Consider the following 13,271-nt stretch of genomic DNA (forward strand, 5'->3'; position numbering starts at 1 on the left):
CATCCTTCCTCAGATAAGGCGACCAAAACTGCACACAATACTCAAGATGTGGTCTCACCAAGGCCCTGTACAACTGCTGCAAGACATCCTTGTTCCTGTACTCAAACCCTCTTGCTACGAAGGACAACATACCATTTGCCTTCTTAACCGTCTGCTGCACCTGCGTGCTTACCTTCAGCGACTGGTGCACAAGGACACCCAGGTCTCGTTGCACTTCCCCTTCTCCCAATCTATGGCCATTCAGATAATAATCTGTCTTCCTGGTTTTGCCACCAAAGTGGATAACCTCACATGTGGCAGGACTGCAGAGCTTTGATCTGATCTGTTAATTGTGGGATCGCTGAGCTCTGTCTATAGCATGCTGCTTCCGCTTTTTAGCATGCATGTAGTCCTGTGTTGCAGCTTCCCCAGGTTGGCACCGCATTTTTAGGTATGCCTGGTGCTGCTCCTGGCATGCTCTTCTGCACTCCTTATTGAACCAGGATTGGTCCCCTGGCATGATGGTAATGGTAGAGTGAGGGCTATGCCGGGCCATGAGGTTACAGATTGTGGTGGAATACAATTCTGCTGCTGCTGATGGCCCACAGCGCCTTATGGATGCCCAGTTTTGAGCTGCTAGATCTGTTCTGAATCTGTCCCATTTAGCACGGTGGTAGTGCCACACAACACGATGAAGGGTGTCCTCAGTGTGAAGACAGGACTTCGTCTCCACATTGACTGTGTGGTGGTCACTACTACCAATGCTGTCATGGACAGATGCATCTGCGACAGGTAGATTGGTGAGGACGAGGTCAAGTAGATTTTTCCCCTCGTGTTGGTTCTCTCACCACCTGTCGCAGGCCCAGACTGGCAGTTATGTCCTTCAGGACTCGGCCAGCTCGGTCAGTAGTGGTGCTTCCGAGCCACTCTTGGTGATGGAGGAGATCTCTATGGGGGAAAAATTCGGTTGCTTTGTTAGGCGCAAAGCAACTAGCACCCTGGCGCGGTGATGTTTGCGCCACTTGCAAAATTGACCAGTCATTTTGTGGCGGCGCTAAATACTACCGCCACGATCTCCTGTGGCCGCAGATCGTGATGTCAGTCAAGCGTGCAACGCTCCGGTAGCGCCCCGGACCAGATATTGAGTGGCGCCCCCTGCTTTACCGCCGGCCGCCAGCAATGACAGGTTGAGGGGACTGTTTTGCAGTCGGGAAGGGACTGGGGGAACTCTATTTAAAGGCGGATGCTTCCTGCCTATTTTTGTCAGCGACATTTTTGCACCATGCATTCTGAGAGAGAGTTAGAGGGACTTCTGGAGCGATTCAGTGCTGTGTGAAGGAGTTTTGGGTACTGAGCAGCACTTTGCAGGTTCATTTTGATTTGACCTTCCTTGCATCGATTTAGAAGAGACTGTGGGGGCTGCACTCTGAGCTCCTTCCCTGGGCCTCTCCATTGTTCTTTCCAGCTGATTTAATGTACAGGTCTCTCCAGGCCGAGATTCAAGGCTGCAATGAGCAGGGTGTGGATGGGGAGCAAGATCGACCCTCCCCTTTCAGAACTGGCCGGCGCCAGTGTGTCTGTGTTCCATTGCTGACTGACATCACATGAGCTTCGCCAGCGCTCTGAGGTAGCGCCTCGCTCCTGGGCGATAGAAGCCAAGTTTGGAGTCGGAGGCGTTAATTAGCACCAGGCGCTAAACTTTGCGCCCGGCCGATAATTGCACCCCAAACGGGGCGATACCGAATTTCTCCCCCTAGGACTTTAAGCCTACGGACTGTATTACTGTGTGTTGATTGTCAGGATTGTTTTTGAGGGATTATCTATTTGGCAACAGGTTTTTCCACAATGTTGCAACATGTCTTGGAATGTACCTGCATTTACTGGGAACAGCAGAGATTGTCTCGCCACACTGCAGCTGTAAACAAGTTGTTTGATGGTTTGGTTTTGACTGACATTTGAAAACTATTCTTTCTTTAACCCTTTACAACTATCAACGTGTTTCCTGTATGTATCAACCAAGGAAGTTGAACAATTTATGCTATCAACACAGCTCAGCAAGCCAGATGACATTATCTGTGCTCCGATAACTCAGCCAAGGAGACGGTCTGTCACACAGAGCAGGCGAGCGTTCCTGCAGTCAAAGAGCCCCCGATGGACAGCATATGTCAGGGGAGCCGACAAGCAAGCGTGGATTGTGACATCACGCAACAGAAGCCACCCAGAACATCATACCCCAGCAAGTTGACACCAGCCATGGCTCAGTGGTAGCACTCTCGGCCCCGAGTCAGAGAGTCGTAGGTTCAAGTCCCACCTTACGGACCTGAACACAGAATCTAGGCTGACCCACCAGCGCAGTACTGTGAGCGAGTGCTGCACTGTCGGAGGTGTCGTAATTCAGATATGACGGTAAACCGAGGCCCCGTCTGCTCTCTCAGGTGGATGTAAAAGCTCCTGAGGCACTATTTCTAAGAAGAGCAGGCGGAGTTGTCCCCGGTGTCCTGGGGCCAATATTTATCCCTCAATCAACATCACTAAAACAGATTATCTGGTCATTATCTCATTGCTGTTTGTGGGAGCTTGCTGTGGCAACTTGGCTGCCGCGTTTCCTACATTACAACAGTGACTACACTTCAAAAAGTACTTCATTGGCTGTAAAGCGCTTTGGGACTTCCTGAGGTTGTGAAAGGCGCTATATAATTGCAAGTTCTTTGGAGAAGTACGAAAAAACAGGAAGCAAAATTTATTCACACAATACCTGTACTGGAGGGTCCCTCAGACTGAGGATTCAAAGCAGGCCGTTTAAACAAGCTGTGTTGTCAAACGCCACTTATTATAACCCTTCCAGTCGATAAGAGCAGCTAATTCAAACATTTTTTGTTGGGGGGAGGTGGGTCGGTGCGGGGGGGGGGAAGTTGGTTTTGAATGTTTTCTCTTCCCCTCCCTTTAGGTCTGTCACGCCAGACCACACCCCACCCAAGAGGCTGACCTGCCAATTCTCTGGTGGTGCGGAGAGGTAACTGGCTGGAAGGACGTGGCAAGAGGGCAGACTAGGGCGACAGCCTCCTTGTGTCCCTCGGTATGCGTCGTCATGCCCGCAGTGGCCAATCGCTGGCAGCACGACTGAGACTTGGAATCTCTTATTTGGAGAAACATATTCATAGCTCCGAGTTTTGTTTTGTTGAAAAGCGCCTTTACAATGCCAAAGAGCCAGCAGCACACAAACCCTGGGCATCCACCAACATTAAAGACAAAAAGAAAGAAAGACTTGCATTTCTATAGCACCTTTCACGACCACCGGACCTCTCAAAGTGCTTTACAGCCAATGAAGTACTTTTTGAAGTGTAGTCACTGTTGTAATGTGGGAAATGCGGCAGCCAATTTACGTACAGCAAGCTCCCACGAACAGCAATGTGATAATGGCTGGATAATCTGTTTTAGTGATGTTGATTGAGGGATAAATATTGGCCCCAGGATACCGGGGAGAACTCCCCTGCTCTTCTTCGAAATAGTGGCCGTGGGATCTTTTACGTCCACCTGAGAGAGCAGGCGGGGCCTCGGTTTAACGTCTCATCCGAAAGACGGCACCTCCGACAGTGCGGTGCTCCCTCGGCACTGCACTGGGAGTGTCGGCCTAGCTTTATGTGCTCAAGTCTCTGGAGTGGGAACTTGAACCCACAACCTTCTGACTCAAAGGCAACTTTGAGCCCAATCTAGTCACATGCAGAACATTTTCACTTGCTTGGATAAGCATAACTGTGAAATTCTACCCCTCGCTAATGCTGAACAGTGACAGAGAGATAATCAGCTAGCTCTGGAATTCCTAATTAAAAATAATAGAAGGTGCTGCAGAGACACAGTTGACTCAGTCAGCATCTGAAATAGGACATCTCATTGAAACTTATAAAATTATAAAATTATAACATGACTAAACAGACTAGATGCAGGAAGGAGGTTCCCGATGGCGGGGGAGTCCAGAACCAGGGGTCACAGTCCAAGGATAAGGGGTAAGCCATTTAGGACAGAGATGAGGAGGAATTTCTTCACCCAGAGAGTGGTGAACCTGTGGAATTCTCTGCCACAGAAGGCAGTTGAGGCCAATTCATTAAATATATTCAAGAAAGAGTTGGATATATTTCTTAAGGCTAAAGGGATCAAGGGATATGGGGAGAAGGCAGGGACAGGGTACTGAGTTTGGATGATCAGCCATGATCTCATTGAATGGCGGAGCAGGCTCGAGGGCCGAATGGCCTACTCCTGCTCCTATCTTCTATGTTTCTATGTTAGGACCAGTTCTGATGAAATGTCTGACTAAAAATATTAAACCACTTTATTTTTTGCTATTGGACACTGTTGGATACGGGTGCGCTGGTGTACTGGTTATGTTACTGGACTAGTAAGCGGAGGCTTGGAGTAATAATCCAGAGAGGCCTGGAGTCTCTGGAGTTTAGAAGCATGAGAGGTGATCTCATTGAAACTTCTAAAATTCTGAGGGGGATTGACAGGGTAGATGCTGAGAGGCTGTTTCCCCTGGCTGGAGTGTCTAGAACCAGGGGGCATAGTCTCAGGATAAGGGGTCGGCCATTTAAGACTGAGATGAGGAGGAATTTCTTCACTCAGATGGTTGTGAATCTTTAGAATTTTCTACCCCAGAGGGCTGTGGAGGCTCAGTCTTTGAGTGTATTCAAGACTGAGATCGATAGATTTTTGGACTCTAGGAGAATCAAGGGATATGGGGGTCGGGCGGGAAAGTGAGGTTGAGGTCGAAGATCAGCCATGATCTTATTGAATGGGGGAGCAGGCCCGAGAGGCCGTATGGTCTGCTCCTGCTCCTAATTCCTATGTTTTTATGTTCAAATCTCACCATGGCAGTTTGATCACTTGAATTCAGTTTGAAGTATCTGGAAAAATAAAAAGCTGGTGTGAGGAAACTGTCGGATTGTGGTTAAAAACCCAACTGCATGTTCATGTGTGTCCTTTAGGGAATGGAAGCTGCCGTCCTTACCCGGCCTAGAGTATGTGTGACTCCAGCCCCAGCATCAGCATGGTTGACTCTTAACTGCCCTCTGAAATGGCCTAGTAAGCCCCACATCCTGAGAATGAACGTCTTTTTTTTTCCAGTATTCTCTATTTTTATCTCCGTGAAGTGACCCTCCTGATGGTTGTTCATTTTTACAACGGACATGGGCCCACAACAGAAAGCTGCCCTGTCTTCAATCAATGTATTTGGTGACTTTTGCCCTAAAAGGTCATCCACAACAACAACTTGCATTTATATAGCGCCTTTAACGTAGTAAAACGTCCCAAGGCGCTTCACAGGAGCGATTATCAAACACAATTTAACACCGAGCCACATAAGTAGATATTAAAACAGGTGATCAAAAACTTGGTAAAAGAGGTAGGTTTTAAGGAGCGTCTTAAAGGAGGAGAGAGGGAGGTAGAGGTTTAGGGAGAGAATTCAGAATCTAGGGCCCAGGCAGCTGAAGGCACGGCCGCCAATGGTGGAGCGATGAAAATCACGGATGCGGAAGAGGCCAGAATTGGAGGAGCGCAGAGATCTCGGAGGGTTTGAGGTGGTTAGGGGTAGGGTAGCAGAAAGCAGAAATGTCACAGTGAGACGGAAGACTCCCTTGAGTTTAGAAGGTTGAGGGGTGATCGAATCAAGGTCCTCAAAATGGTCAAGGAACTTGATAGAGTCGATACAGTGAAACTATTTCCTCTGGTGGAGAGGAGAACTTAAAATTACAGCTCGACCATCTGGGAGGGAAATCAGCCAGCATTTTTTCACATAAAGGTTCATGGAAATCTGGAACTCTCCCCTCCCCCCCGAAAATGTGAGGACAATTGGAGCTTTCAAGACTGAGATAGATAGATTTCTTGTTAGGTGAGGGTATCAAGGGACATGGAGCCAAGGGCAGGTACATGGAGTTGAGGTACAGATCAGCCATGATCAGGAAGTGAATGGCTTTCTCCTGTTCTGATATTCCTATGGAAACTCAGAATATGACCCAACCAAGTCGATTCAGGTCAACACAAATCAAAATGTAGGTCCCGGTAGGGAATCATGCCTGGAATTCCACTGACTTCCATTGATGCCGTGTTACGGTGACCCAGCTGTTGTGATGCTGTTGACATGCTAAAGGCTTGGGTAAAGAGGGTGGAGATTTAGTGTCTGATATTTAAAAAGGTGTTGAGAAAGAGAGATGTTGCAACAGTGACCACACTTCAAAAGTACTTCATTGGTTGCAAACCGTTTTGGGACAGCCCGCGGTCATGAAAAGCGCTACAGAAATGCAAGTACTTTCTTAGAAAAGTGAATTTGACAAATGTAAGCGGCAGGAGGAGGCCCTTCTACGGCACAGAAACACGTTGCGCTCTGCATCTCGGTCACCCCTTTCCTTAAATCTAGCACAGGCCGTTCAGAGAGTGCCGTACTCACCGGATAGAGTGGGGAGCTCGTCACCTCAGTCCCGTTCTCCAAATAGTACGTCTCGGAGTAGTTCTTTGCAATGAGGTGCCTGTAAAATGAAGAGCAACAAAAAAGAAGAGGGAGGGCACAGGTTTTAGGTGAGAGGAATAATCCGCAAAAGATATCCTGGTTTCCGTTGCCTTGAAGTTAACGGAAGTGTGGCCTAAGCAGAGGAGACTGCATTGTTCAAATCACAACCTTCTCTTTAAATGGGAACTGGAGTCACAACAAGCTACGATGAGGGTTAGTCAGCCATTTATTGTCAAGGTGAAGCAAAACAGTTCTTGTCTGATGAGCGGAATCAACGATCTGTACGTAACTGTGGTGTCAGGCCCAGTAGTCAGCACTGAGCACCCCCAGACCCCAGACCTTCAGTGTTGGGTCAGGGGTGGTGGGGGTCAGGGGTGGTGGGGGTCAGGGGTGTTGGGGGGGCGGGGAATGAACCAAACTTCAGCAGGACCTACTTTCCCTTGTCTCTTCACCCTTTGATCTGCATCCTTCTCTTTAAGGTGCCGTTGTCTCCCCCACATCCATCCTGATTCAGTACTTGGCCACAGGCCTGCGCTGCAGATCTTGCCACTGCTGCCCCTGCTTTAATGTCCGTGGAGCCTCTGATTGCCCTTTGAGGAGTCACGGCCAGAAACACGCAGCACACCCATCCACAGCGCAGTGCGTCAGCGACAGCACACCACCAGGGAACGAGCAGGTAAACCCCCCCCCCCCTCAAATCTCTGCCCTTCGTGCCCCAACACTGAGGGTTCTCACTTAAATACACTGGAATAACTCTCGGAATAAGGACACTTACTCGTTCTTCTCAAGATGTACGACCAGCTCTTTGCCTTCTACCGTTACTCCATACTGGACAACTGCCGGATAAAGACCCTGGGACAGAATAGACAAGAAAATGAAACAAATTTGAGAGTGAACTTTGAATTCATTAAGTCTATCCGCATTGGTATTGGTTCTGACAAAGGGTCATCGACCTGAAACGTTAATCTGTTTCTCTCTCCACAGATGCTGCCTGACTTGCTGAGTACTTCCAGCATTTTCTATTTTTAAGTCTATCCGCATGTGTGTTTGGCACCATTCCTCCTGCTCAAATTTGATTTTCATCATCACTCAGCTCCCATGCCTGTTGTCTTCATGTTACACGATCCCTTTATCTCCATCCCCCACCTCCTGTCTGTCACCATAGCCTCCTTGGCCTAACACAGTAACCCCTTCTGTCTCGCTGCCCACGATTATAACTACACTGCCTTCCTGTCTCATTAGAAACCTTTCTCACTATTGCCCCTCTGTATGTCATTCTGCTCGTCACTATAGCACCCACTCCCCCATCTCCCATTAATACCAATTGAAATGTGGTTTGTTGGAAAGACCCATGTGTTGAGATGTTGTGTGAAATCTTGTCACTGGGTCGTGTACAGTACCTCACTCTCCCGTTTCTGCTTTGCGTGGAGTCTGCGGGGTTTCACCACCTGGTAATTTTTCACGTCAGGCAGTTGGGAAGTCGAAGTCACTGCAAACAGACACCAGAGGCCGATCAGACTCCCAACCCAGAACCGCAACGTTAAATTGAAGGGAGTAAGACGACGGATCGACCATTTGAATTAGACAGGCCGGGCGGGACCAAGGGACACGGGTGTGAGAGATACGCGCAAGCACAGGACAGGGGTCAGATTTAAAAGGAGGTTCCCCCCTTCCTTCTGGAGGAGTGTCGCTGAGCAAGGTGGCTCTTGCAGCGAGTCTGGATTCATTGCAAATGCTCAGAAGGGAGCTGACCGGCTCTTGGCGAAGGCTGACATCACTGCGAGCAAAAGGTGGGCAGGATGTTGAACGACGAGCCTCATGGCCACTGCGATCTCCCTCCAGGTGGGGTCGGAGAGACCCTTCACACAAGTCCTTTAACCTGAATCGGCCCAGGGCCTCTTTCTGAAATAACAACAGAAAACGCTGGAAAAACTCAGCAGGCCAGGGCAACATCCGTGGAGAGAGAAACCGAGTCAACGGTACAGGTCGAAAGAAGACGTTGCCCTGGCCTGCTGAGTTTTTCCAGCATCTTCTGTTGTTATTTTTTGAACTCTATGTTGAGTCCAGAGGGCTGTAAAGTGCCTAATCGAAAGATGAGGTGCTGTTCCTCGAGCTTCTTTCTCCTCTCCCAAGGAGACGGCACGGCTCGCTGGTGGGTCGTGACGCTCAATTGCAACGTGACCATAGGAGACAGGCTCGATGGCCTTTCCCTACCCGTCATTTGCAATGTTCTTAACCTGAAACGGGCCCGCGCTCAATTTGCTCCCTTACACTTCTTGGGAGATAAGCGTTTGACCAGCGGCCTTCACGTGTTTGGTTCAAACCGGACATTTTTGCCAGATTTGTAGGCACAGCATCAGCTCAGAATGCGGACGCAAACACAAGCGCGTCTTTAAAAGAAACCTTGGAATTTAAAACGATAGTGGGCAGGGAGGGGAAAAGCTGCTCGTTCTTTCTTCAATGTAAATGTGTGACAGTCAAGACCAGGCCTGCGCTGCGTTATTTAATCTTAGACAGAGCCGCAGCTTAATCATTAACCTCGGTGCCTCTGATACGGGACGTGGGGCCGGGTCAGACGTTTCCCCCAGTTTGATGGCTCTGTTATATTCCCTGCTTGCAAGTGCGAAGCTTTGATGCTTCCCACCGTCTCAAACAGGCGGTAAATGCTCGCTGACTTGCCTCAGACGCTAAGAGCGGTTAAGGTACTGGAGAGGAACTGTACTCATTGGAGTTTAGAAGAATGAGAGGGGATCTTATTGAAACATATAAGATTCTGAGGGGGGTTGACAGGGTAGATGCTGAGAGGATGTTTCCCCTCGTGGGGGTTATCTAGAACTAGGGGGCATAGTCTCAGGATAAGGGGTCGCCCATTTAAGAGGGAGATGAGGAGGAATTTCTTCTCTCAGAGGGCGGTGAATCTTTGGAATTCTCTACCCCAGAGAGCTGTGGAGGCGGAGTCAGTGAATATATTCAAGGCGGAGATTGACAGGCATTTGAACTACAAGAGAGTCAAGGGGTACGAGGAGAGAGCGGGAAAGTGCTGTTGAGGCCAAGATTGGATCAGCCATGATCTTATTGAATGGCGGAACAGGCTCGAGGGGGCGAATGGCCGACTCCTGCTCCTGTTTCTTATGTTCTTATGTATCCCGCCACCAGAATAAATCAGCCCAGGTGGGGAGAAAGCTGCATTAACACAGTGAAGGCCAGATAGGATAAGTACCTCCTGAAATTCAGACTCCCCCCATCACCCCCCGCCCCACCGCCACCCAGTCCATCAGACAAGTTGATGGGAGACTCCGAAATCCTGTTCAAAAAAAACTTGTGGGAAGCAGCCAGGTGCCAGCAGCTTTAACTCGGCCTTCTCAGCGTGGCAGTAAGTAGGCCCAAGCGCTGTCGCGACACCTAAATCTGCGGCCCCGAATCTCCGTGGTAACCGGCAGGTTTCACTGTTGCCGGTGCATGGTCCCCAAGCATCGCTCTGGCCACTAAGAGGATCTGCAGAAAGGAAACAGGGCCCCCTCACTGATCGGGAGTGTTGGGATCATTTGGAATGATTGAAGGACCCTTCAATTTTATCATTTCTACATAAGAACATAAGACGTAGGAGCAGGAGTAGGTCACTTGGCCCCTCGAGCCTGCTCCGCCATTCAATAAGATCATGGCTGATCTGATCTTGGCCTCAACTCCATTTCCCTGCCCGCTCCCCATAACCCTCGACTCCCTTATCGTTCAAAAATCTGTCTATCTCCACCTTAAATATATTCACTGACTCTGCCTCCACAGCTCTCCGGGGAAAAGAATTCCAAAGATTCGCCATCCTCTGAGAGAAGAAATTTCTCCACATTTCTGATTTAAAAGGGTTTCCCTTTATTCTGAAATTATGCCCCCGAGTTCTAGATTCCCCCACCAGGCGAAACATCCTCTCATTTCTATTTGAACAGAACCACCCTGTGAGGAGTCTTCCGATGCCTGTTTGCCAAGTAGCATTGAAGATGGTACAGAGGAGCACAATACAAGGCCTTAAATTTTAAAAAATCAGTCAGTCAACATTGACCTGGGAGTCACCACATGGCCATAGGCTGTAATGATCTGGTCTAATGGGGTTTAACCCCTACAATCAGATTCCCAAGAACGGGAACCAGCAAGTGAACAAAACCAAAGGTTGTTTCTTATGTGGGAACAACAAACCAGGGGTCACAGTCTAAAGATAAGGGGTAAGCCATTTAGGACAGAGATGAGGAGGAATTTCTTCACCCAGAGAGTGGTGAACCTGTGGAATTCTCTACCACAGAAGGCAGTAGAGGCCAATTCATTAAATATATTCAAGAAGGAGTTGGATATATTTCTTAAGGCTAAAGGGATCAAGGGATATGGGGAGAAAGCAGGGACAGGGCAGGATACTGAATTTCGATGATCAGCCATGATCTCATTGAATGGTGGAGCAGGCTTGAGGGGCCGAATGGCCTACTCCTGCTCCTATCTTCTATGTTTCTATGTAATATGGCCAATACAGGAAAATACCCTGTGATTCACAGTATAAAATGACTTGGCAATGCTGCAGGTGCCATGGTTACCAAAACAATAGGCCACCAGACTCTACGTCACTGATTCAACCGTTCCTACAGGTTGAGTATCCCACAGCAGCAGGGGGCGCGGTACAGAGGGCCTCGAAACCCCTGGGTGAGGGTAAGGGAAAGAGAATCGGAGAGTTCACACTCCGAGTCGACACCCAGAAACTCCTGCTGGGAGCAGATAAAGACAGGGTCAGGCTTGGCTGTGATGCCCCCCGCAGTCAAATAGCCTATGGACACTGACTACCGAGACTCGCACACGAAGAATAGCTACTTGGCCACAGTAGGGCGGCGGGTGATCGGCGCTCGTGGGACCAAACCTCGGCTAAGAGTCAAAGCCTCGGGAAAGGGAATGAATAAAATTCTAGGTTCAAGATTAAAGTACTCGGAGAAATTACTTGAAATAATTCCGACGAGAGAGAACAAAAGCTTACCACACTCTGGAGCAATAGAACAGAAGAGGAGAGACCACCATAAATATCGGACGTCAACCATCCTTCTCGTTGCCTTCACCTGTGTCGGAGGCAGCAGGCAAATGACACCAAATACGCCTCTCAAAGATTTTATACTGGTTCGCCTGCAATTGCACCAGCCCAGTTGCAACTTCCTCATACAGCAGATGTGTTGTTACAACTTGCTAGAGGAAGAATGTCGTCAAGTGATTACAGAACAGTGCTTAACCACATTGACGACAAACGAGAATTCCAATGTACAGAAGCCTCACGGAGCACACGGAAATATTCCTTCACGAGACACGTTGAAAATCATAAAGCAACTTTAGTTTTTTTTTAACAAACTGCATTCTAGTATTCTATATTAGTTTGGTGTCATTTCTCAAAATGTACCTTCAACCTCCTCTTTCTACCCCCCAACCCACATTGCTGGCTGCTTGCCAAAACCATGCAAATAACCGGCCTGTTCCCTTGGCTCAATCAAATGCCAGTTGGGTCCCAGGAAATTGCCATTCCTGTGGTGTTACTTAACCTCTGATTTGCTTACATCCGTGTCGGACCAGAAACAATTAGTATTCGGTCATAGCCTCGGGTGGTAATCCAGCTGATTACGGTGTAATACAGGACCCGACACTCTCTGGCTAGCCCAGTTCATGCCCTCCAAAAATAACCCGCAGCAGTCCCGTGTAGATGGCTTCCTCTCTTCTTTAAATAAAAAGCAAAAGTTGGCTGTTTCTCATCATCCTGACCAAGCAGTGGAGGGGGAGGCGGGGGGGGAGGCGGGGGGCTGTGTGCATTGCTGCTCAGGAGATTGGTCTTCACTTTGGCAACAGCAGAGTGGAGCTGCTAAAAGCTTTGGGTCGCAACTTAACCAGAGAGGGAGATGGGAGCAAGAGACATATGGGGGAAGAGAAGTAGTAATGGTGGGGGGAGGGGGTGGGGGTGGAGGATGACAGGAATGGGCAAAGAGACAGACAGACACAAAGAAGGGACCGTGGCAACGACGGGATAGAAACTCCTGCTCGTGACAGTGCTTTTGGAGGTACAGTATGAAGGAGCTTTCCTGTACGACCATGTCCAATCGACTTGTCGACATTTCTCACCAGGTCTCGCAAGGTGTTTTTAGACAGAATGAATTACTGCTGTACATGATTCTCCTTTAAGAGCAGGCCCTGAAAGACGTGAATCCCTGAGCGCTACAGGAACCAAGCTGACCCTTCAACTCGCCGGTTCCTGCTCCCCTCCACTCGCTGCTCTTCAGCTGTGGAGCATAACTGGCATCATCTCACAGACTAGAAACATAGAAGATAGGAGCAGGAGTAGGCCATTCGGCCCCTCGAGCCTGCTCCGCCATTCAATGAGATCATGGCTGATCATCCAAATTCAGTACCCTGTCCTTGCTTTCTCCTCATACCCCTTGATCCCTTTAGCCTTAAGAAATATATCTAACTCCTTCTTGAACATATTTAATGAATTGGCCTCAACTGCCTTCTGTGGTAGAGAATTCCACAGGTTCACCACTCTCTGGGTGAAGAAATTCCTCCTCATCTCTGTCCCAAATGGCTTACCCCTTATCCTTAGACTGTGACCCCTGGTTCTGGACTCCCCCGCCATCAGGAGCATCCTTCCTGCATCTAGTCTGTCTAGTCCTGTTAGAATTTTATAAGTTTCAATGAGATCCCCTCTCATTCTTCTAAACTCCAGCGAGTATAAGCCCAATCGACCCAATCTCTCCTCATACGTCATTCCTGCCATCCCAGGTATCAGTCTGGT

At 48.9% G+C, this 13,271-nt stretch overlaps 1 protein-coding gene across 2 annotated transcripts in view; it reads right to left on the reverse strand.

Annotated features, from left to right (window-relative positions):
* The window catches only part of LOC147097887 (zinc metalloproteinase-disintegrin-like VLAIP-A), a 92,236-nt gene extending 80,648 nt beyond the window's left edge, over positions 1 to 11,588 (reverse strand). For both annotated transcript variants that reach the window (XM_085970939.1, XM_085970937.1), the window contains exons 1-4: positions 11,481 to 11,588; positions 7,876 to 7,964; positions 7,251 to 7,327; positions 6,416 to 6,494 (exon numbers count right to left, since the gene is read on the reverse strand). In XM_085970939.1, coding sequence (XP_085827065.1) covers positions 6,416 to 6,494; positions 7,251 to 7,327; positions 7,876 to 7,964; positions 11,481 to 11,541 — 306 coding nt within the window. In that variant the 5' untranslated portion in view covers positions 11,542 to 11,588. The remainder of the gene's footprint in view (positions 1 to 6,415; positions 6,495 to 7,250; positions 7,328 to 7,875; positions 7,965 to 11,480) is intronic.
* Between the last annotated feature and the right edge of the window lie 1,683 nt (positions 11,589 to 13,271).

Source organism: Somniosus microcephalus, chromosome 30, assembly GCF_052327205.1.
Source record: "Somniosus microcephalus isolate GS21.2 chromosome 30, FLI_Smic_1.0, whole genome shotgun sequence".
Lineage (NCBI taxonomy): Eukaryota > Metazoa > Chordata > Chondrichthyes > Squaliformes > Somniosidae > Somniosus > Somniosus microcephalus.